Source organism: Rhopilema esculentum, chromosome 10, assembly GCF_057945365.1.
Source record: "Rhopilema esculentum isolate cy_ngs chromosome 10, ASM5794536v1, whole genome shotgun sequence".
Taxonomy (NCBI): domain Eukaryota; kingdom Metazoa; phylum Cnidaria; class Scyphozoa; order Rhizostomeae; family Rhizostomatidae; genus Rhopilema; species Rhopilema esculentum.
Window position 1 is genome coordinate 12,838,437 of NC_142824.1, and position 22,426 is coordinate 12,860,862.

The 22,426-nt window shown below is 37.7% G+C and overlaps 2 protein-coding genes and 1 non-coding gene across 4 annotated transcripts in view; all 3 read left to right on the forward strand.

The window, feature by feature from the left end:
• The first annotated feature begins 85 nt into the window (after positions 1 to 85).
• LOC135693677 (putative skeletal organic matrix protein 5) lies at positions 86 to 12,520 on the forward strand. The gene is made up of 5 exons (XM_065212218.2): positions 86 to 875; positions 1,329 to 1,400; positions 4,971 to 4,995; positions 5,998 to 6,152; positions 9,287 to 12,520. The coding sequence occupies exons 1-5, from the start codon at positions 606 to 608 to the stop codon at positions 9,806 to 9,808; spliced, it is 1,044 nt and encodes a 347-aa protein (XP_065068290.2). The 5' UTR covers positions 86 to 605; the 3' UTR covers positions 9,809 to 12,520.
• Positions 12,521 to 12,753: 233 nt separating this feature from the next.
• On the forward strand, positions 12,754 to 16,541 carry LOC135693695 (uncharacterized). Of its 2 annotated transcripts, none has more exons than XR_016144124.1 (2): positions 12,754 to 12,858; positions 14,733 to 16,541. It is a non-coding gene; the product is annotated as an uncharacterized LOC135693695 (transcript). The 2 variants fall into 2 exon arrangements; XR_016144123.1 differs by having other exon boundaries at positions 12,790 to 12,858; positions 14,717 to 16,541.
• Positions 16,542 to 18,606: 2,065 nt separating this feature from the next.
• The window catches only part of LOC135693685 (alpha-soluble NSF attachment protein), a 37,205-nt gene continuing 33,385 nt past the window's right edge, over positions 18,607 to 22,426 (forward strand). The window contains exon 1 of the mRNA XM_065212229.2: positions 18,607 to 18,763. Coding sequence (XP_065068301.2) covers positions 18,675 to 18,763 — 89 coding nt within the window. The 5' untranslated portion in view covers positions 18,607 to 18,674. The remainder of the gene's footprint in view (positions 18,764 to 22,426) is intronic.

The window sequence follows — 22,426 nt, forward strand, 5'->3', positions numbered from 1 at the left end:
AATGTCCCCATCAAAGCTTAAAACAAGGAGTTATCCGTAAATATATCTACATGCAATTCATAACAGAGACGTAGGGCGGATTTTCCAGGTGGTCATGTTTGAATTCAATTTAGCTTTTTATATGCATCTTGAGTTAATTTTTAGATTGTTGCAGGTTTGTTCGAGAGATGAATCATGCCCATCTTCCAGACATGCACTAGTCTCCGTTTCGGCGTCATTGCACATGCGCATAATCACTTGAAGCCCTGGCAGGAAGTTTAAGAATTATGTGGTCGCAGACAGAACATTGAACTGAGGGCAGAACAGCTGTACAAATACTGTTATCAATGCGCATGTGCAATGAGCCTGCAACACTGATTGGTTTAAGACGCTATTGTTTCGAAACAAAGGACACTGATAGTTTCGTCTCCCGAACAAAGTTAGAGAAGATCCTGGTAGAGGTTAGGATGTCAAAGCATCTAAAAGATAAGTTTTGATTTCTTTCAGTGATATCTACTTCAGTATCTGTTAAAGTGAGAACAAAGCTTTACAAACACAGATATTCTGAGACGTAAAGCTACATTTCTGTCGCTGAATACACGTCGTTTGCAAGCAAAGTTTCTGCAATGCTCGAAAAGGACTCAAAGTTTTTCGTTGCCCTATTCTGCATCAGTTTGATCACAGCTTTTTGCAGTGCTGCATCTTTTGACAATTACGATACAACAATTGGCCTCATAAGGAAAGTATTACAGGACACGAAGTTTGAATGTAACTCAAATGTCGTCACCATTTACAATGTCAGTAGCCATTTGCAATGCGTCCATCATTGCCTGCGACAATTTTCTTGTGAAATTGTCAATTTTAAAGTGAACTTATCTGGAGAAGACAATTGCGAGGTAACAAAATAATGACCCGTTAAACATTTATAAATCCTCAAGATATAAAATGTTAGCAAACTCACTGTAAGTTTAAGACTATCAGTATAATTCTGCTCAAACATGAGGCTTAAATGCTAGAAGATACATCAAATACATTACTAGATAGTAATTAAATATTCGCGTTGCATTCTGAATTGTTTGATACAGTAACATTTTTCTAGTAAAAATTTTAGTATGAATGACAAAAAAGAGACTTCATGTTATTTTAAGCAAGCCTGATTCTGTGAAACCAATTTTCATTAGAGGTTAGCCTCTATGAAAAATGTGAAAAGTCCAAGAATTCAAAGAAACAATAGTATAGTTGTAATTTTGACAAATTATTCCACACATTATTGGGGATTTTATAGTTATCGTGCTCCTGTGCCTCAGAGCTTCATCGTGTGTTTTATTTTGTATCATCATACATCCAAGGTGTACAATTTGCCAAGCAAAGTCTGCTCCAAAACAGCACTTCATGACAAATGGATAGCCACAATTCTACAGGTGGGTGCCTTTCTACCTGTACTTTTCGCTCTTCACCATAGCCAAGCATGATTAAACAATCATTTCAGCATAGCCAAACATCATTAAGCAATCATTTCATTATAGCCAAACATCAAGCCAGCCTTTTTTGCTATATTCAGGACGCCGGGAGGTTTTGGAGGCCCTGGAGCATAACTGAAAGACAAGGCCATCTGCGAGCAGAGGGAGCAGAAAATTTTTGCGACCGCGCCCTTCAGATCACATCAAAATGCGATTCAGATTATTTCTTGCAGCGTTTCACTATTTTAGGCATAATCTTACTACGTTTGATAATTCCATTCTTAAAATGAAGTACAGTGGAATCCATATTTAACGAACTATGAAGGGAACCAGACAATAGTTCATTATATCGGGAGTTCGTTAAACTTGCAGTAAACGTTTTTAGGATTTTTCGCAGTACACGCCAAGAAAAACTTTGGTGGGCTTGCTTAGGCTATCTGAAACCTCTGTGCACATTTTACTCCGCAAACCAAGCTGGCTATTCAATGTCCCTAATGTTTAATCATCGAAAATGACAATCCTTATATTCCTCTTATAATTTGGGACTCAGACAATGGCAAAGCTGATATAACTTCACTTCTAGTTGGCGACTGGATGACGTCTTCGATCACCTCACATTCGTATTTGTTTTCTTCTGCTCCTCCATCTTGGTCTATCAAAACAATTTGGTCGTCGCTCATCGCCAATGTCTCATTTGTATAAAATTGTTCGTTAGTGTCAATGACTCGTTCGCAGTAATTTCTGATGTGATCAAACTTTTATCTTGTCCTCTGAGTTTATCAGCCAGTGCTTGAAATGTATCATCAGCATGTTTTGCCGATTATAATAATGATTTCCCTCAAGAGAAAGTTATAAATGAACACCGGAAATAAATGAATAAATAAATAAATAAACAAATGAATAAATAAAAAATAAATAAATAAATAAATAAATAGATAGATAGATTGATAAAGATAACAGATGAAAAAGTTATGAAAAGTTTGTTAAATCGAGGAAAATTGTGATGAAGGGACCTAAAATTTGGTTCGCAATAGCGAGAGCTCGTTATATCAGGGGTTCGTTATACCGAGAGAATCTGTAAGAAGTTTGCTAGGCAGAATCCAAGGGACCAGACATATAGTTCGTTATTCCAGGAAGTTCGTAATATCTGGGGTTTGTTATATCGGGATTCCACTGTATATTACTTTACGAGACCCCCTGGACACCTCGGTGATTCTGCTTAAGTTAGTAATTTTTTAATTTCCTTTCTTTTATAACAATTGCATGGTCCCTCTATTAGCAACAATAACAGCGAAACAAATATTCATAGAAAAAGGCTCTAGCCACCCGAGCATTCATAAGAAATCTATAGGAAGCTACCTATCTAAAAACTGGTGTTTTCATTCGTTGGAAACAAACTAGAAGAGCGCTTTCGGTGCGTTTGTAACCATTTTAAAGCTTCAAATTCATTTTTTGCCCAGATCAATATGGCCCTCCCTAGACCGATATGGCCGTCCCTAGACCGATATGGCCCTCGCTAGACGGATATGGCCGAAGGATCATATTGATCTCGACCGATATGGCCGAAAGATCACATTGGTCTGGGCCGATATGGCCCTCCCTAGACCGATATGGCCGAAAGATCACATTGGTCTGGACCGATATGGCCGAAAGATCATATTGGTCTGGGCCGATATGGCCCTCCCTAGACCGATATGGCCGAAAGATCACATTGGTCTGGACCGATATGGCCCTCCCTAGACCGATATGGCCGAAAGATCACATTGGTCTGGACCGATATGGCCGAAAGATCACATTGGTCTGGGCCGATATGGCCCTCCCTAGACCGATATGGCCGAAAGATCACATTGGTCTGGACCGATATGGCCGAAAGATCATATTGGTTTGGACCGATATGGCCGAAAGATCATATTGGTCTGAGCCGATATGGCCCTCTCTAGACCGATATGGCCGAAAGATCACATTGGTCTGGACCGATATGGCCGAAAGATCATATTGGTCTGGACCGATATGGCCGAAAGATCATATTGGTCTGAGCCGATATGGCCCTCCCTAGACCGATATGGCCCTCCCTAGACCGATGTGGCCGAAGGATCATATTGGTCTGGGCCAATATGGCCCTCCCTAGACCGAAATGGCCGAAAGATCACATTGGTCTGGACCGATATGGCCCTCCTTAGACCGATATGGCCGAAAGATCATATTGGTCTGAGCCGATATGGCCCTCTCTAGACCGGTATGGCCGAAGGATCATATTGGTCTGGGCCAATATGGCCCTCCCTAGACCGGTATGGCCGAAAGATCATACTGGTCATGACTGATATGACCCTTAAGTCATATTGGTTTGGAGAGTCATACTTGTCTGGATTTTGAGGTGTATCCCGTTTTCTCTAACCATAACCTTCTTAAGACTGCGAAAAATGTGGAACAGATCAAATGCTGTAGTGCACACTTAATACAAACATAAACGCGATAGCACACTTATGTGCACTGCGAGCGAAGCGAGCAGAAAATTCTGGGGTCTCGCCCTTTAAATTTGCTTGAAACACAATTCTGAATGTTTTTGCAGTCGTTTACCACGTTTTACAGTTTTATGGGCATACTTTGTTGCGTTTCGTTAAAATTCATTTCTTAAATTTGAATTTCTTGCTTTAAGAGGACTCGAGGCTCTTGGGAAGTTTGCCCCTCCTTGTCATCCTCTCGGCAGCCTTGTTCATATTCCACGCATCATTTGAAAAGGGGCCTGTTTATCTTGGGTTTTACAAACCAACTTGAAAGGGGCCTACCGGGAAATTTCCTGGTATGCCGACTAGCCACAACGCCTTTGCCTCTGTGTCGCATCCCCGTCGCTGTGCTTGTTAAGTTCTTCTGTTGCAGAAGCTTCCCCGGATAAGAGTTTTGAAAAATACCCGGGAAGTGCTTGGCATCAGAATTTGCTGGATTTTCCATGATAATTCGGCAGTTTGTTGACAATTATACAACGTGTTACGATTAATGCAAGTCCCACAATGCATTGCGGGCTCAAGAGCGCATGACATAATAAGGGAAAGGTCTATGGTCTTCAAATGGTGCCCTCTGTCCACACTTCTCATGATCTTGAACGCAACAAAGTTAAAAAAGATAGCGGGAACTGCGAAATCATAAGTTTGAACAGTTGAATGGTATTGTAACATTGAGCAATAAGCTAAATTTTGAAAAAAATGGTGAAATCTTAACAAAACAACATAAAATTTAACTATAAATTATAAATTTTAACGCTGATTAAGAAAAAACGTTTAATATCAAATGTAAATTCTAAATATTTGTACAATCGAAAATTTTCATTGGCCATTAATTTGAAAGGTTTGCTATAAAATGAATGAAATCGAATGAATCTCCACTTCCAGCTCCCTCAGTCAATTCTCCCTTATTTCTTATAATCCAGGTGATGTGTCTGCTATTTATTTGCACAAGCCTTTCTGATATGATTTTTATATATCATGTTGTTTTATATTGTACCAGTTCTCTGAAATAGTATTTGTTCTTTTATAGCGAAATGGTTCACATAATGGAAAAGGTAGCTATTACTGAATTACTAAATTTGCTACTAGTAGAAACCAACAAAAAGAAACGTTTTTGAAACCTTAACAAAAAATTACAAGACCAGGCATTTGACGATCAACAGTGTTATATTTTTTTTAGTTTTACTCGTATTCCAGCGGTAACTAGACAATGTCTTGATCGGATTAAAAACATGCATATCATTTCATTTTGTCTTGGATATTGATCAAATAAGCCATGGATTATAAATATGATAGAGGTTTTTTTCCTCCATTCATATTATCACAGATTTTTATTCAGGCAATTGTTCAGTTAAAATGGGCAAAGCGTAAGTCCAGATTTAATTAAATGCAGAATTGTTGCAGCTGTTATTATTCAAAATGAATCTCTGTTTCAATGGTGAAACAACGCATCAATGTGGGAAACATCAATGCAACAACCATCTCTCAAAATTTTTTTAAAAGAACTCGGTTACAGAATTTAGTTTAAGTGAGTATGTTTGTCCCCTGTTAAGACCGTTATCAAACTTGCGTCAGGTTTTTGGCCCACAATCACAGCAAAGCAAGACAAAAGGGAGAATGGACGCCAGAGAAGAGGGTACCTAACATGTTTTTGGGGGAGCGGAAATTGTTATATTTGGAGTCGGGAATTGGTAAATTTTCTGTGAGCAGGGTTCGGAAATCGATAACACTGAGAAATGGGAACCGATTGGTTACCTTCAGATAAACTTACAACGAAACAATGTAACTGCTAAAGATTTTTTGTGCTTGGGATGGGATAGGAGATAAAATCAAAATGCACTACTTTGCTTTGCATGTGTTCCTTTTTATGATACATTAAGAGGAAGAAAAGTTGAGACATCGGCCTACTTTTAACCCTTTAATTTTTCTAGCTCAACTTACTCGATTGACTGTCTAACAATTTGCATTCTGTCTTGAAAGGCTTGGTTTGATCTCTATTAGCGTGCTAACAAAGAACTGAAAGCAAACCAAAGCATTCGGTTATTCATCTATTCTAGTTTACAAGAGCTGTAAAGAACTGCACGATGAAAAATCAAACCTACATAGTGGAGTTTTTGAGCTAGAGTCAGGATTGAATATATGTATGATGGGCTCAATCGAGGGCTGTGGAGGAGGAGGGTGGACACTAGCGATGAAGCTGAACGGCTCGAAGGTTTGTTTTTAATTCTTTTCTTTCTCGGAATTTTGCAACAGCTATTTGGAGTCTGGGGCTCAGGCTAGGGAGTACTTATTTGGTTTGGAACTGAGTTCCATATTTGGCTACTTCTGTATAACAAAGATCTTGAGAGCAAAAGGAATCATATCGTTATATTATTGTTACTTCTGGAGAGAGATAATTCGGCTTCAAAAAGGCTTCAAAAACTTGCTTTTGAAATTTCAGATTGCACCAGGGTTTCCATAAGGATCTCATAAGAAAATCAAATCGCGCAAAATCTTTAAGAAGCTTTTAGTATTGCCCCATAAAAATACATGTACATTCATGCTTACCAAATTCAAGCCAAATCTTCAGGATATTTTTTAAGGACTTCAACTACCGTATTTCCTCTAAAGAACACCGCGGCGTTTATTACAAACTCCAAATTTTGGATGCGGCGTTCAATAGAGGGCGGCGTTTGTCAGAGGGCGGCGTTCAATACAAATGAAAAGTTTGTCAAATGAAAAATGACAAGAAAAATGCGATGAAAAAAGATAAAAAGGATGTCAAGTCAAGTCAAGGAATGTCAATATCCCTGCCTCTGTCAGAGTCCTCGTCTCTATGAGATAAAAACTTTCATGGCTTTCGAACAGTAAGCGTATAAACGATTCCTTACTTCTTGTTTGGTTTGTTTCTAATGAACGTCGCTTTTCAAGATGCGGCGTTCAATAGAGGGCGGTGTTTATCAGAGGGCGGTGTTTATCAGAGGGCGGCGTTTATCAGAGGGCAGCGTTCATCAGAGGGAATACGGTAGTGGGGATTCAAAAGGGCCTACTAGGACAAGCAAATCGGCGCAACCAGTTGGTACGCTAAATACCGTGCTGCATGAAAAACTTCTTGATTCGAAACGTCAAGGTCATAGGAAGCATTATAAAAGACGGGGACACCTGTTTAAAGGGGCAGCCTAACAAACATTCTAACAAACAAGGTGTAAACGCCTGTTTAAGAGGCACTTTAATAAAAATTCCAGAAAAGTTAAACAAAACAAGGCTGCTACCTAAAGCCTGACTACAATGATATAGATATCATTTTCTGATTTAGTTGTGGTCGGTGCCGCCGAGAGGTTTTCGGACTGGGCACAACAGAAAGAGGAAGCAACAGAAAGAGAAAATTTTGGCGATCGTGCCCTTTAGATTAGCTAAAAATCCATTTCAGAATTTTTTCACAGTCATTTCCTTGCAATCGTTTAAGAAGCTGTACAAATTTGTTATGTCTTACTAATTGCTTTCACAAGCCGGAAACCTCGGGGACCCCCTAAACTCAATGCCTAAGGCCAGTTTGCCATCGCCACCACCTTTCGTTAGCCCTGGTTGTGATCTTGTTTTTTTGGTGTTTCTAGAAGCAGATCGAATAGAAATATTTTAGAAATATCTTGGCCAGAAAGGTCTTTTCGTATGGCACCTAAGCAATTCATGGGCACTCTTTGATTTTGCAGTTGGAAAAAAACAGCAACTCGGTGAGCTGCGAAGGGGCAGGTAGCCTGAATTTTTGAAAAAAGGGGGCACGTGCTCATTGTGCCCCCCTATCCCTACGCCTTTGCTTGAATTTAAGACATCCTAATACCTTGACTGATATATCGAACATTTGCAAAGCAACATTGATAGCAATCTGAAATATCTTCAGCATGATCATGAAGGTTAAAGAGGACTCATCAACGAAGTTTGTTGTGGTCAAATTGTTTGGAAAATATTGATTTTACTCTTGCATGTAGGTATCAAGAAATAATTGAAACCTAGATTGAAACCGTAGCTCCGGCGCCCTTTTTTATTTAGCCCAATATTACTAAGAAAGGACATGGCTCATTGACATTAATGCTGAAATTGTTCTAGCGAAAACCTCGTAGGGGAGGTACAGTACAGTAACTTTTTGTGCTTCAGCTTTTTGAGCTTCTTGAACGAACATTTAAAAATTTGTTTCAATGCTTTCATCGACCATATCATCGTTATCAGCCAATTTTTTTTGCTTTATCTGTCATCAGTCTGGACTATTTCATCCTTTAAACTTGTCCAAAGATTTTAAAGACTTTCTTTCTCTTTGCCCTTTCCTATAAAATCTTGGTTGGCCCCGTTCACACTATTCCGTTTTTGAACAAAAACGCATCTGTTTAGCTCCGTTTTTGGCTTTGCGTTCACATTAGTCTACACCAAAAAAGGAGCTAAATAAAAACAATGATAAAAACGGAGCTAAATGAAAACGGAGCTAAACAAAAACGCAACTCTGTAGTGTGAACACCAAAAACGGAACAATTTGAAAACGCTAACAACGCCAATATCGGAAGCCTCGTTTTCAGAAAAAGAAAAACAGATGCGTTTTTGAGAACTAGTGTGAACACCAATTAATAGATATCCGATACCCGTCTGAAAACGGAGTAGTTTGAACAGAGATAAAAACAGCTCCGTTTTTGCTGCCAAAAACGAATCTAATCGAAAACGGAGTAATGTGAACGTAGCCTCGAATAACGTTCACGTTTCCGATATTTCCTCATAACAAGGTGTTGTTTTTAAGTACTTAAAGCCTTGCATAAACTATGTTTTGCTTATATTGATCTTCCGGGAGGTGTGATTGCAAAAGTTCTGCTCTTTCAATTCTATTCACAAAATAAATGGTAATTTAAGAGGTTGTGTATTGTATATAGTTTTTGGCAAAGACATTTAATAATTTGACATTGCTTGAGAGATGTATTAGGTTGTGTGGAGCGTCCTTCTCTTCTTTCGTGAAGTTAGGGTGCCATGTCAGTTCGTATAAGATGGAATCATCCATATCAATCTTTGAAGCTTGCACACTTTAAAATTGTGCATTTGCGCACTGATAAGAAACCCGTGCAAGAGAAAAACCCTATGATACCATATTAAACTTCCGAAAAATTCTTGGGACCCCTATTTGTTTTTGGGCCCAGTGGGAAGTGCGGCCCTGTGCAGTGGTTGGATCTTTGTTTCGATTTTGCCAAGACAAAATCTTTTAAAGAATACTTTAAACATTGTGTGAGCGGGGAAATTCTCTGCTTTCTTTCTTGTTGATATTATCTTTTCATTATCTGACGAAATGCAGTTTGCGTATAGTTTAGCTTCATATTGATAAATACTTTTTTGCAGTCGACATTCTCTGGAGATTCTATCCTTTGGAGCACCATGGATTTATACAATGCTGAAGATGGCTTAAAATCATTCAGTGGAATCGAGGCCAAGTTTCCCGCCTTTAATCATGTCAATTTCACAGCAATGTGCATTGGGATGCGAAGCACTGGCTCAACAAAATGGCTTAAGATCCCATTAACATCAACGTCTCTGTTGCATTTGTTTTCTTCAGCAGAATATCACCCAACAAACATTAGTCGTCAAACATGGAAGAGTCTGATGCCAGACTCTTCTTTGCAACTTGGTTGCACTCGCGAGGGTTTGAATGTAAAAGATGGGAACAATCTATTAAAAGCCAGAATTGGTATAATAGGGAACAATGAAGAAGACTGTCTAACGCCTGATTCGTTTTTGGGCCTAGGCGCACCATACTACGCTTTTGCTTCATTACAAACCATATACAGCGGAAATTATGCATATTTTATCCCGGATAATGGTCTTAAGGCAGTACCAGCATTTGGGTACATTTTGGTGAAATGAAATAGAAATATTTAAGTCTAAACGTGTCTGAAAACCCGATCAGCAAGAATGAAGAGCACAAAACAACTACTCAAGCAGAGTCACGAAAATTGGCGGTTGTGCAAAGTAGCAGTTGCACAAAGTGGCGGTGGCACAAAGCGACGGTTGCATAATTTGATGGTTGCGCAAAGTGGCGGTTGCACAAAGTAGCAGTTGCCCAAGGTGACGGTGGCACAAAGTGACGGTTGCATAAGGTGGCGGTTGCACAAAGTAGCGGCTGCACAAAGTAGCAGTTGCCCAAGGTGGGGGTGGAACAAAGTGACGGTTGCATAAGGTGGCGGTTGCACAAAGTAGCGGTTGCACAAAGTAGCAGACATGTTGCACAAAATGGCAGAATGACTTAAAATTTTATCTTCTAAAAGTAACCTCTCTTTGCAAAAAGTCCATTCGTTTAATATGAGGGAGGTTGATTAGAAGTTCTATACTGTATGTTTAAGCAGTAAACGTTGTAAGCAAATGGTTGGCAGAAATTGTAAAAATTCTTCACAGCTATGATCAAATAAAAGTACAAGCATAGATATTATCCAAATACATAAATATTAAAAACGGAACAATAATGGCCTAGTACAACGGCCATAGAAAACTAAAGAAGGAGAACGTGGTTAGAAAGTTCTAGAAAAGTGTCTCCTTGACTAATCAGCTTAAACATGATACGAAACATGATTATGGTAAAAATTATTACATATTTTAATACTCCCACTTGATGATTATGCATTATGAAAGTTACTGCTCAGTTTAATAACAAACATTGAGCTAAAGACAAATTTTTTGAAAAGATACTTTAGTCAACCTTTTAGTCATAGTGAGAGCTATCATCCCTCACTCCAATATATTTTAAATTTGCTTCCACTTGGATGGAAATATATGCAACATCAATGTTTTTTTCTGTTGTGAAACTGAGGGCTTTTAGAAACTTCTACTGTCCTTTGTTTTTCTTGCAGTATACAAGCGGCATAATAATATACAATAATTTCTCGATTTAACGCCCAGGGCTATTTCAGCGCCTATTTGATGGGGAGGGGGGGGGGGGGGTGGTTAATTGCAAACTTCAAGAAAGCGACAGAAAAAATGAAGCTTATAAAACATGAAGATCTACATGTATCTACAAAAGAGATAGTGACAAGTTTAATTCAGATATTGGAATTATAATCTATGTCCTTGTTGTAGGGCACATTTCCATGGAATCATCATTCCTGTTCAAATCTTTATTGAACAATGTAGAGACAAACTCGTTCACTGCATCAGTTATTGGGTCTAGAAAAAGAGAAAATTATTTGGCTATGCCTTGCCTTTATCGAGCAACAACAAAGAGAATGCAAGTCACCATGGTTTTGCAAAGGAAATTTATTGGAAACTTTTGCTTCTTCAGAGAGCACCTATTCAAGGGGCAACTTATTCAAAGGAGGCACTTGTTTGAAACTTTGGCTTCTTTAGGGGGCGCCTATTCAAAGGGGGCGTTTATTCGAGGAAATACTCTAGCTTCTTGGAGCAGCAAGCGATAAGGGAATTTACTCAGCCTCTGTTGTAGACATTGCGACAGTAGCTTGCAGGGGACCGTGACCACGCGGTAAGGGGAGGAGGATGTCACAACCCTAAACAGAAAGTCAATGGGAAATTTCAAATAGAGCCCGTTCAGTTGAAGAAACGTTTAAAATCAATAACCAATCTCACCCGTTATTTACTTTTGATTACATAAAGGCAGCTTCAAAATCATAGGATTACATCACAAAAATACGTTACCAAAATATTACCTCCCCCCTCACTCCCCACATTTTCTAATCGAAAATAGACGAAATGCATATTGATCCTGCCGAGAACTGGGGGGCATGTTCCCTCCAGTTCGCCCCGTGGCGCTGCTATTTTGTGCTTTCGCCAATGTACAGATCTATAGGATTGGAAGGTTTGATACTGTAATGTAAATAGATTTTGCGAATTACATGCCATAAAATCAATTTGACAAAATTTTTGTAGATTATTGTTTCAGCAACTGAAGAATTTCAGGAAATTTTCTTATCGGGCAAATTCTTAGTAACCCCCCCCCTCCCCACAAGACCTGCTTCACAACGGCCCTGGTGGCTTGTGTTTTGCTACACTGACTGACTACAGAGTTTCCGATTTGGGAAACATATCCTGGTGTTGATTGGCGAGTATCAGGATCTCCAGCCTAAACAGAATCTGAGAATTCATTCAACTAAAGGACTTTCCCAACTTTGGAGGATCTTGAACCAAAATTTAGGGTTGCCTTCAGTCAAATATTTAGCAAACACGCTTTCTGTGACTTTAGAAAATAGAAAATTACTCCTTATGTGATTAGTCACCGTCCAATCACGGGCTTGTGGCAGGGTCAGATAAGGAAAGTAAAAAATATAATTAAAAAGCGGATAAAGTAAGTACCAAAATGAAATAGATTGTTAAAAGCCTGAGCTCCCTATGCGCACCATAATTTCTGCCACTGCTTTTCAATAACAAATCAGAATTGCCAATTTTTGGGAAGGGAAAGTGCCTCACCGTTCTCGTGCGATAATCTCCCCAAAGTTCTTTTCTCCTGGTACCCGATAATTCAGTATCTTAGACTGTTGTGATGAATGGAAATTTCCGAGAAGAAATTTGAATCATCTATTTTTGAGACTGAATTGTGGAGATATTGGCACTCAGACTAAGACCTTCCGTACTGTTTCTTTTGAACGGGGCTCATCAGTAGAATGTTGTAAACAAGTAACACCGCACCGCGTCAAGAATGAACAACAACAAACATACGTAAATCAGTTATGTTTAAAATCTCGCCCCGGCATACAGGGCGTCACAAGAGAAAAAGTAAACGGACTTTAAAAGACAAAAACCTAGTCATTTAAATGTGTAAATTCAAAAGAGATTATCAGTAGATTTGCTTATCAGTAGATTTGCTTTCGCGACGCTGCACTGGCGCTTATGCCTTGTTGCGATGGCAACAGCCCCTGGCCTAGTTCCTGATTGTCAACCAACGTGAGCACAGTTTGAGTGAAGTTCAATAGGTAAGAGCACATCTCTTTTCTTCCTGTATTGTTATTTCATGTGAATGCTTCTATTCATTTAATGCTTTATCGATACTTCCAGGCCAAGCATGATTACCAATTTTTTGAAAAATGTAAAATGAGAGTCAAGCAAAACATCACCCATGTAATTTCCATGTAAACATACCAAGACTCAACTTAAACTCGAAAACATTTTTTCAGCAAATCAATTAATTACACGTTACGTCATTTAAGTAACTTGTTCAATTATTAAATCCAAAATTACAATAAGAGCATTAAAGAAAAAAACAACCCTATATTACTATTAAATCAGCTGATGGACGCATGAAAAAAACTCAAGATAGAGCTATCAAATCCATGTGCCCGGTGCCCATTCACACTTTGCACGCAAAACATTAGTTGGTTGTAATAATACCAACAGCATTAGACTTATCAGGCCCTTTCCCGCCCCCAAATTAATTCTAAATGATTGACCAAATTATTTTTGGAATGATATGCTGATTTTGATATGTTTTTAAGCGTGTACAGTCGCTTCATAGCAATTTTATGGCTTCTTCTTAGGGTGTTTATGGGGTATTCAGCATGTTCTTGGAGTTTTTAGTCTTTAAGAAATGACGACGCACAGAAACGAGTAAGGCTGATGTACTTTTAAGCAAGACAATAAACCTAGTCATGTTGCAATTGTGATAGCAATTTCTATTAACAAACTGCATTGTTGTCTTTCAAAATCCCTGTCTGAGTCAAAGCCTTGATGTGATTAAAAACTATGGGCTTTTAAGACCAAAAATGAGCTCCTTTATAATTTTTTTTGAGATTTCCTCCTGTATCCGAAGATTTTTGCTGCAGGGTTATTTCAGTTATATAATTTATCAATTTATGTTTATTTTTACAATTAGTTCAAAATCTCATTATGCTACACTGATTTTCTATGTTGTTCTTTGAGCATAGGGGTAGCAGCATTTTGCTTTGAGACAAAGTGTATATCAAGAATTTGCAATTGTTGGCTGCTCTAAAAGTAACTTGTGTGTGCAAACATTTCTTCCCCACAAAACTGTGAATAATCTACCAAGGGTTGGTAAACCAAAGAAGTTTGCCACAGCAAATGGTTTTATTAACAACCTGTTGATAAATCTAAATTTTGAAAAGTTAGCAATAACACAGCAGGAAAATTCTGAAAAGTATGAATTTTCAGGCAGTCTAGAAAGAAATGCTCATCAATCTTCTTGTAGGCTGCTTTTAAAAAAGCAGCCCAGGTGAATGTCTCAATCTAAAGTCAAATGTATTTTTCTTTGTTCAGTTCATTTTTTTGACTTTGAACAGTTTGATACAGCAACAGTTTAGTAATGTGTCTTCCAATTTATGAGCATTTCTGAAGATCCTTTAAGCAATTTTACAGAAAGGAAAGACTGCACATATTGAGACAATTTTCCACTGTGAAACTAATCAAATGCCATAATATTTCTTCTATCAAAGTGTCTTAATATCTTTTGAATATAATTATAGAAGAAATTTACTTTAAGTACTGTAGTGGTACCTGAACCTTTTGGGAATGTGGCTTATTATGACCAGCAGTCATCAAGAAGTTATGGCAAAAAGTCATTTTGACAATAAAAATAAGACCAATAAGGTGTACCTGCCCTTCCAAACTGTTTTCGAATTAGAATTTAGTTAGAATTTTTAAAGATAATACATACTTTATAAATTGAAAGATTTGCTTACCAACATGTAGACAGACTTTAAAAAGATGTGAGCGAAAGAATCTCTATTAGAGGTTATAATGACCACTGCCTCCATTTGGTTATGTTGCCAGTTTAAAATTGATCTGAAGAAAGTCACTTCCATGAATATTTCTCTAAAGGTTTCCTTCACTTCAGGACAAAATGCCTAAAAAGAAACTATCTCAGAAAGATCTGCTAAAGCCTGCACAGACAGAGAATAAAGCAGCGAATTCAATGCTACAGAATATGGCATCAGCAGAGTTGAGCCCAATGATGTCAAAGAAAAGAACCTTGAGAGAAGCTGTCAATGAAATCAGGCAAAAATCTCCTGCCTCACCAAAGCTCAGACTGATTTCTGCTCTTCAAAAAGCATCTTCAATTCAACATGCTGTATTTATGAATGAAGGACTGAGTAAAAAGGTTACCGAAAGCTTGTCATCTCAGGATGTAAGAGATCTTCATCTGGTATTTGACGTGTTTGATGTTGATAAGAGTGGTTACATTGATTATGGAGAGTTGAGAAAAGCATGTAAAATACTTGGTTTTAATCTAAAGAAGGATGAAATACAAAGAATGCTTGCAGATTTGGATGTTGATAAGTCAGGCCAAATTGACTTCAATGAATTTCTAGAGTTTATCATTTCAAGACAAGGTGATGATAGGGACATATTCTCTGAAATAAATCAAGGTTTTAAACTTTTTAATAAATCTGGAACTGGTAAAATCACTTTTGAAGATTTGAAATGGGCTTCAAAAGAGACTGGTGTGAATCTCACAGACATTGATATAAAGGGTATGATATATGAGGCTGATAAAGATGGCGATAATGAAATCAATCTTGATGAATTTATAAGCATCATGTTGCAGACCAACCTTTTCTATAGTTAGGATAAACTTCACCCATTCCATTAGCAGGTATGATACTAAGATTTTTAGAAATGGGCACAAGAGACATAAAGTAACGGGGGAAGGCTGTGGGTAGGGCTGAGGAAAGGGCTGAGGGTAAGGCTGAGGGGAGGGCTGACATCAAACTGTAGTTATTTTAAAACAGTGTACTGCATGGGAAGCAATACAATGGGCAGCCCTCAATATGAATTTTGTTCTGTCGGCATTGAAACTATATAGTCCCTTGCTTCAAGGTGCCAATTTGGTAATATTAGATACAAGGAGATAGTTATAGAACAGGGAGTATTAAGAGAAGGGGACAACAGTAAATTGCTTGAGAGATAAAAACATATGCCTTTTTGTGTTTATCAGTGTTAAATGTAACAGCTTCTTCAAAAATTTTTTGTTCATTGAAATATGGGCCATTTTCCTTGTTATCTTTGTTTTTGTTCCGATAAATTTCCCTGAAATCCTGCAACTGATAAAACAGTGACATTAGACAGTGAGGATATTTGTTTCACTTAGCTGAAAAAAACATAAAATACCAATTTAATGGGAGGGGTTTGGTTCAAAGAGCAGGAGCATGAAATGGAGGATTAGCTTTAATGATATGGAACATGCAACACAAGCAGTCACTTTCATTCTAAGCCCCTTTTATCTTTACAGGTTTCAATCCTGTTTTATTAAGTTTTATGAAGTGTAAATGCAGTAGTCATGACTATAAGGAGTCATGTTACATGTATAACTATTTAGACCTTTTTTGACATTGCACATGTTGATTGTCTGTATTAATGTATAGTTGCCTTTTGTAAATGAATAATTCTTATTTTAGTATTGAATTAAAGCAACTTCAAGATTTTTTCTTTCTTGAAACCTGATGGCCTTTAGTTTTTGTCTATGGAATCGTTTTCAAAGTCAATTTGAAAAGATTAACCAACAAGAGGATGCATTTATCCTGAATTGTTAAGATAACCATAAAAGGGGGTTCTTAAAAATTTTAAGAACGGCATGACACTATAGTGCACATACAAGCATAGAGTTAGGCTGACTTTTGAAAGTCAGTTGCTTATTGCCTAAAGATGGGGAGGGATGATTGAGGGCTTGGCATTGTCTTTGTCTTAAAATCAAGAATTTAATAGAAGTATAAATAGACTAAAAATCAAGAATTTAATAGAAGACCAATTTAGCCGCTCGGCAGAAGTGGTCATTGCTTCTCCTCTTAATTTTTTCATTTTCATTGATATCCTGATCTAAAATTTGCTAAATGGGATCGACCCATGTTGGAAAATTGGGGGGGGGGGTCGAGGGGCAGGGGGTTTGCCAAGGAAAAAACTTAATAGCAAAAGTTTTGAAAAAAGCTCTATTGTTTTGCTCTGCTTCGTCGAAGGCCCTTTCCAATTTTCAACAGCATATGAAAGGTAGGAAAATAATCATAGGTAAGCAAAATTTCTATATCCAGGTGGGGACAAAAAGTCATGCTGGACATTGATTGGTTGCTTGAATTTGACCAATCAGCAACCGCTAACTGCTCACTTTGTCACAGAGTCCAACAGAGAAATTAACTCTTTCTGTCTACAAAAGTTGGGGATTTATTTGATCGAGATAGATAGAGCAAACCTTACGAAAAATGTGATGATGTAAGTATTTTTATACCAATGTAAAATATTCAGATACAAAACAGATACTATACTATTACAAATGCTGGAATGGAATAGTACAAAACTGCAACAAAACAATTGCATAATAACGAAATGCTACTATAATATGTTACTACCGCCTTGTAAAAGGAAATTGTTCAAGATCGGGGTTATACTACAGAAAATGAGTAAGGACAAAAAATAGTTAAGGAAATGAAAAGCCTATGTTGCCTTGTGAAAAGTTTCTCTGAGTATCGTACGTTTTTCTGAACTCCACATTCGCCCTTAGCAATCGAAACAATTGATCATGTCAGTTAAAATAAATTTTCCACTGTCTATTTTGTTCATGTCACTAGCTCATTGGTAATTTGATGTAATGGCTGATTATTTTGAGCTGGAAAGTTTGAACAACGTTCCGTTTCTGTGTGCTAAGCAGTGGTGGCGCCAGGGGAGGGCTAGGGGGGCAACAGCCCTTCCGTCGGAAGCATCTACCCCCCCCCCCAATCGGAGGAAATTTTAGGTTATTGTCGGAGCAAATTTGACAAAATAACGTACGAAACTGCTTATTTTAGTCATTTTAGTCCTTCTGTCGGAAGCTCCAGCACCTCTGTCGGAAGATTTCTGGCGCCACCTCTGGTGCTAAGAACAGCTATAATAGTATTTTAGTAAAAATTTCTTACTGAAAGATTTCTTGATCCGCGGGAGAAAAGTATAAAGCTACTGACCAGCTTTTTAGGCAGAACTTTCAAAACCATTTTTCTTCTACAGGTCAGTCAAGGATGGCAGGGACCAAAGCACCGTCTAAATAAAAAGGCTAAGGCCACATCCTCTTTTCTGTAAAATAACGCCCTTTTACAAACAGGAAACGCCCATGGCTAACCTTTAGTCATATACAGGCAGTTTTTAAGTCATATAATAGCACCATAAAAACACTTTGCAAAAATGTTTCCCTCCCCCATCATTTTTCTCATCGATAAAAAAAATCGACCCTGCTAAGAAATGGGGGACGTTTCCCCTTAGTCCTCCATTGCACCGCCGTTGGTAGAGAACTTGTTTTCTTTGAGGGAAAATGCGACCAACTTTTTCTCAAGGATCCATCAGCTCGTACAAGTCTAGGACAGATAGAATTCTCATATCTAGGGAGAAGAAGTTAAACCGGCAAACGAAGATTATTACACGTTTGTAGAATGCAGCCTAAAAATTAAAATGATGACCTTCCAAAGGCCTTCCACAAAATATGGATTAAAAGTATATATTTGACTTATACGAGATTCCTGAAATTCAACAAATCGCATTAATCCTATTTCAAATTTTGAAACAAACAGGGGACCAAGCAAAATTCAGCCCCCCCTAATATCTGCCCCTGTTTGACTCAGATAAAAAGTTAAACTCGAGGCCTTGTAACATCCCATTAATCCTTGTTCAAAGTCACTTTAATTTACTATATATTCAATGTCTCCTCTAAAAAAATTATCTGTTATCATGTTGACGTCATAAATACCAAGCAGGTATCGGGCTGTGATCGGGCGGGCGAATACGAGGTCAGAGAGAATGATGTCAGGATCGTAAGACAAGAATGGCGGACGAAGAAAGAGGGAAATCGTTTCTTGCAGAAGCGGAAAAGAAAATTAAGTCTGCCGGAACATTTTTCGGAGGTTTATTTGGGTATGTATTTATAGTTTAAGTTTCCTTTTTTATATCATTTTCTGTTTTTCTCATAGTTACTAACATAGATGTGCCTATCTTTTCACTTTAGTTAGGCCCTTAAAAAATAACATTTTCTGCAGGAACTCGAAAATGGCCACGAGAACATTTTATGAATATTGTTAACCTAGAGCTTGTTGGTCTAAAACAAAGAGAGATGTAAAAGCTTGTAACCTCCGCATAATTTTAACCAGTAGAATGTGGATTATGGTGTCGAACACTTTTGAAGGTCAAGGAAAAAGATAAGTGGCCAAATCTTATGTCAAATAACAAGCTTTGTTTTCTTTGTTTTTAATTTAAGTTGGATTATGTCTAAGTTGGACTTCAGAACGATCAAAATGCTTTTGCCAAATTGCAGGACAGACTTTTTTCTCAATTTAAGGATGATCTTGTTCAGACTGTTTTTAACAATCCCACACCTTTGGACATGTTTCAAAGTAGGTTAATATAGATTGCACACCCAAGATGCTTTTGCCTTCTAGTCACTATTGCATCAACACTGGTTATTGCTATTATTAGGCCTGCTTGCCTTTTCGTGACTGGAATTTTCTTTGGTTGGGAAACTTGTTATTTAGGGGCCCTATATAGTGTTTTTAACCAACAGTAAATTGATTGCTTTGTGTATCAAAGGAGACCGGTCTGCAGAGTATGGCACTTTTCGACGAGATCTCCGGTGTGCCAGTGGCGTAGCTAGCCAAATAGCAGTGGTCATGCCCTCCCCTCAAATTTGAAAAAATATGGGTGTGGCCAAATTCTGCCACGCTCAATTTTTTGAGTTGATGAGTTCCTTTTCGAACCTTTAATTTTAAGGCTTATAACCTATAAAAAATGTTTTTGATGAACCTTTGGAATGAGCTTTTCTTATTATATAGGAATCATCTTGTTACACCATGAAATGACTTTTGTATCTGATAGCTGTGACACTGTTTTGGTTTGTTGGTAATTTTTACAGACAGAGTTCTGACAATTTCGAAACAAAAGACATCAAAAACATTAGTTTAGTATAGTATGTAAACTTAGCTGAAACAAAAAATTGTGTTATTCTCCTAATTTCTTGCAATTTGCAGGCTGAAATACATTTGTAAAGTTTAGAGATAAGCTAAAATTTGTAAATGAAACAATAAATCACATGAAACTGAATGGGAGCTTTTTGGTCATCTTTTCCACAAATAGTCTTATTATCAATCTATTGAAGGTATTTTAAAGCCTTCATGATTAACTAACAACCCCAATAGAACTGATAGATGAATAAAACAAATGGGCAAATGAATATGCAATGTAAATATTGATATGAAATATAGGAAGCTAAAATAATGGATAGGCCTAGTTGCAAATTTTGTTTTGCAAATTTAGACTTAATAGAAAAATACCTTGCAAAATAAGTTAGCTTAACAAAAACATTGATCTATACTTGTGGTAAATATCCACATGATTGGATTGTCCTTACTAAATCTAGCAAACAAGGGTTTTGAAAGAAATAATTTGATCTTGTAAATTTTCAAATACATTAAAAACAAAAATAAATAAATAAAACTGTTTAATTAACAAGGTCAGTAACATAGTTGACTTGTCTCTGGTAATTTTATAACAGCTGTAAGTAGTAAAAAGGTACTTTCAACTATAAGTGAAGTCAGTAGAGCTTTGAGTTTGACTTTAATTGTGTGTAAAAACAGTGTTATTGCATGTGATAATAAACAAAAAATTGAAGAATTACTTTAAGCAAGTTTTGGCATTCCCTATCCATTAACTACAACCTTATTGTCCTAATCATAATATGGTAACAATGCTCTTAAAGGGCTTAACAGTTTCTGAATATGCTGCTAAATGTCTGGAAAGTTTAAGCTCTCAAATCTGTTGGTTTGGAAAATAACACTGCTATCTCCTCCATCCATCTCCAGTGAACAGCACCAAGATTTGGCATTCATTAAATCAAGAAGATTCTCTGCAAATGTTCAACTCGTAACAATTGATTACTGAAAAGGCTGAGAGTTTGGTTTGGTTGCATAAAATGATCCTGCTCGCCTGATTTTATGTCCAAAAATGGCCTTTCGTGCCTCTCACTTCTCCACATAGTGCAACACCATTAAGGCTGAAAAACCCTGTCATTGCCATAAAATGTTCTGGAGATTAGCATGAGTCGTGGCTGCTTGGCAATAAGCTTTTGCTTGCATTTTACAAACAGAGAATTACCTCCTAGCTCGTGGATCTAGGCATAGCAGCGCCGCCATCGATGCCTTGCATTCGCGTTCACGAAATAACACAGGGCGGTTCTGATGATTATAATGATGGTCATGCCCTCTCGAAATGGCATGACTAGCCTTTGTTCTCTCCTGCGTCACTCCTATTGTTAGGCATGACCAAACATAGGGAACCAGCGTTATGGGCATGACTAAAACACAGGGTTTGGTCCTGCTCATAGTTATGGGCATGACTAAATTGGAAACCCTCTGTTTTAGTCATGCCCGACAATAGAAGAGCGCCTTCGGAGGGCTCCATATTCTTGCGTGGAACCATAGGGTTTCAAAGGCGAATGGCCTGAGCTATTTCATCATGAGAATAGGACTTTATTCTTACGAAAATATAATTTTTTGAAAAATGTTATCTCTGGAAATAGATGGTCATGCCCGGCATGACAAGCATGACCGCTAGCTACGCCACTGCGGTGTGCACAAGCAAAAAGCCTGGTGTGCCGGTGTGCACCACCAAAAATGGCTGGTGTGCTGGTGTGCACCGACTATTTTCCTCTGTTGTGGTTAAAATTTGTGAATTTGCATTTCACCGTAAAAATGCGTGTGAAGTATACTGTTGAAGATAGCGCAAGTTTTTATTTGTATATTTGTCAAGTAAGATTCATGATATCTCAAATTGTTCATACACAACTGTGCTTGTTTATATCAGCTGACATTTTCTATGGGACCACACCAAGCCACACCCATCTTAGTTGCTACACCCAAAAATACCCCGTGTGCAACAGGTTTTGCACAAAAATATCTCCGGTGTGCACATGCCATACTCTGCAGACTGGAAAGGAGATTCAGCTTTGACTATAAGCAAGGCATTATTCTACTCCCACATGTAGAAACCATCTACTTTAACCAAAAAGATCTTATATACTGAAACCCATTGAGCCAAGTCAAGCTCAATCAAAAAATTCCAGCTTCTTTCTCATCTTTGATCATTAGAATTTGGATCAGGTTTCACACTAATGGGTTGATTTTGTTACTATATTTTTTCTAGAAAATGCACCAAAAAGCTTTTTCCAAGAAATAGAAAACTTTTCCAAAATGTATTTATGGTAAAATTTTCATAAATGGATTGGAAAAATATTATTCTATGAGTGGAATACCTAAATATCTCCAATCTGAACAAATAAATGCAAAATTATTCTATAGCCACAGAAGTCCATGGCATTTCAAATTATCTTAAAGGAAATTGAGTTACAAGTCACTCTCAGGAATTTACAGATGGCCTTTACCATGCCTTTTCTAAGCTATGGAGATGTTGCAAGGGACTTGGCTCATCTCTTTATACCCACTCTTGATTTCTTTCATCTGTTTCTAGATAAGAAGTAAAAGTTTTGAAATAGTCAGGACTAACAACCAGTTTATGAACAAATCTCAGACA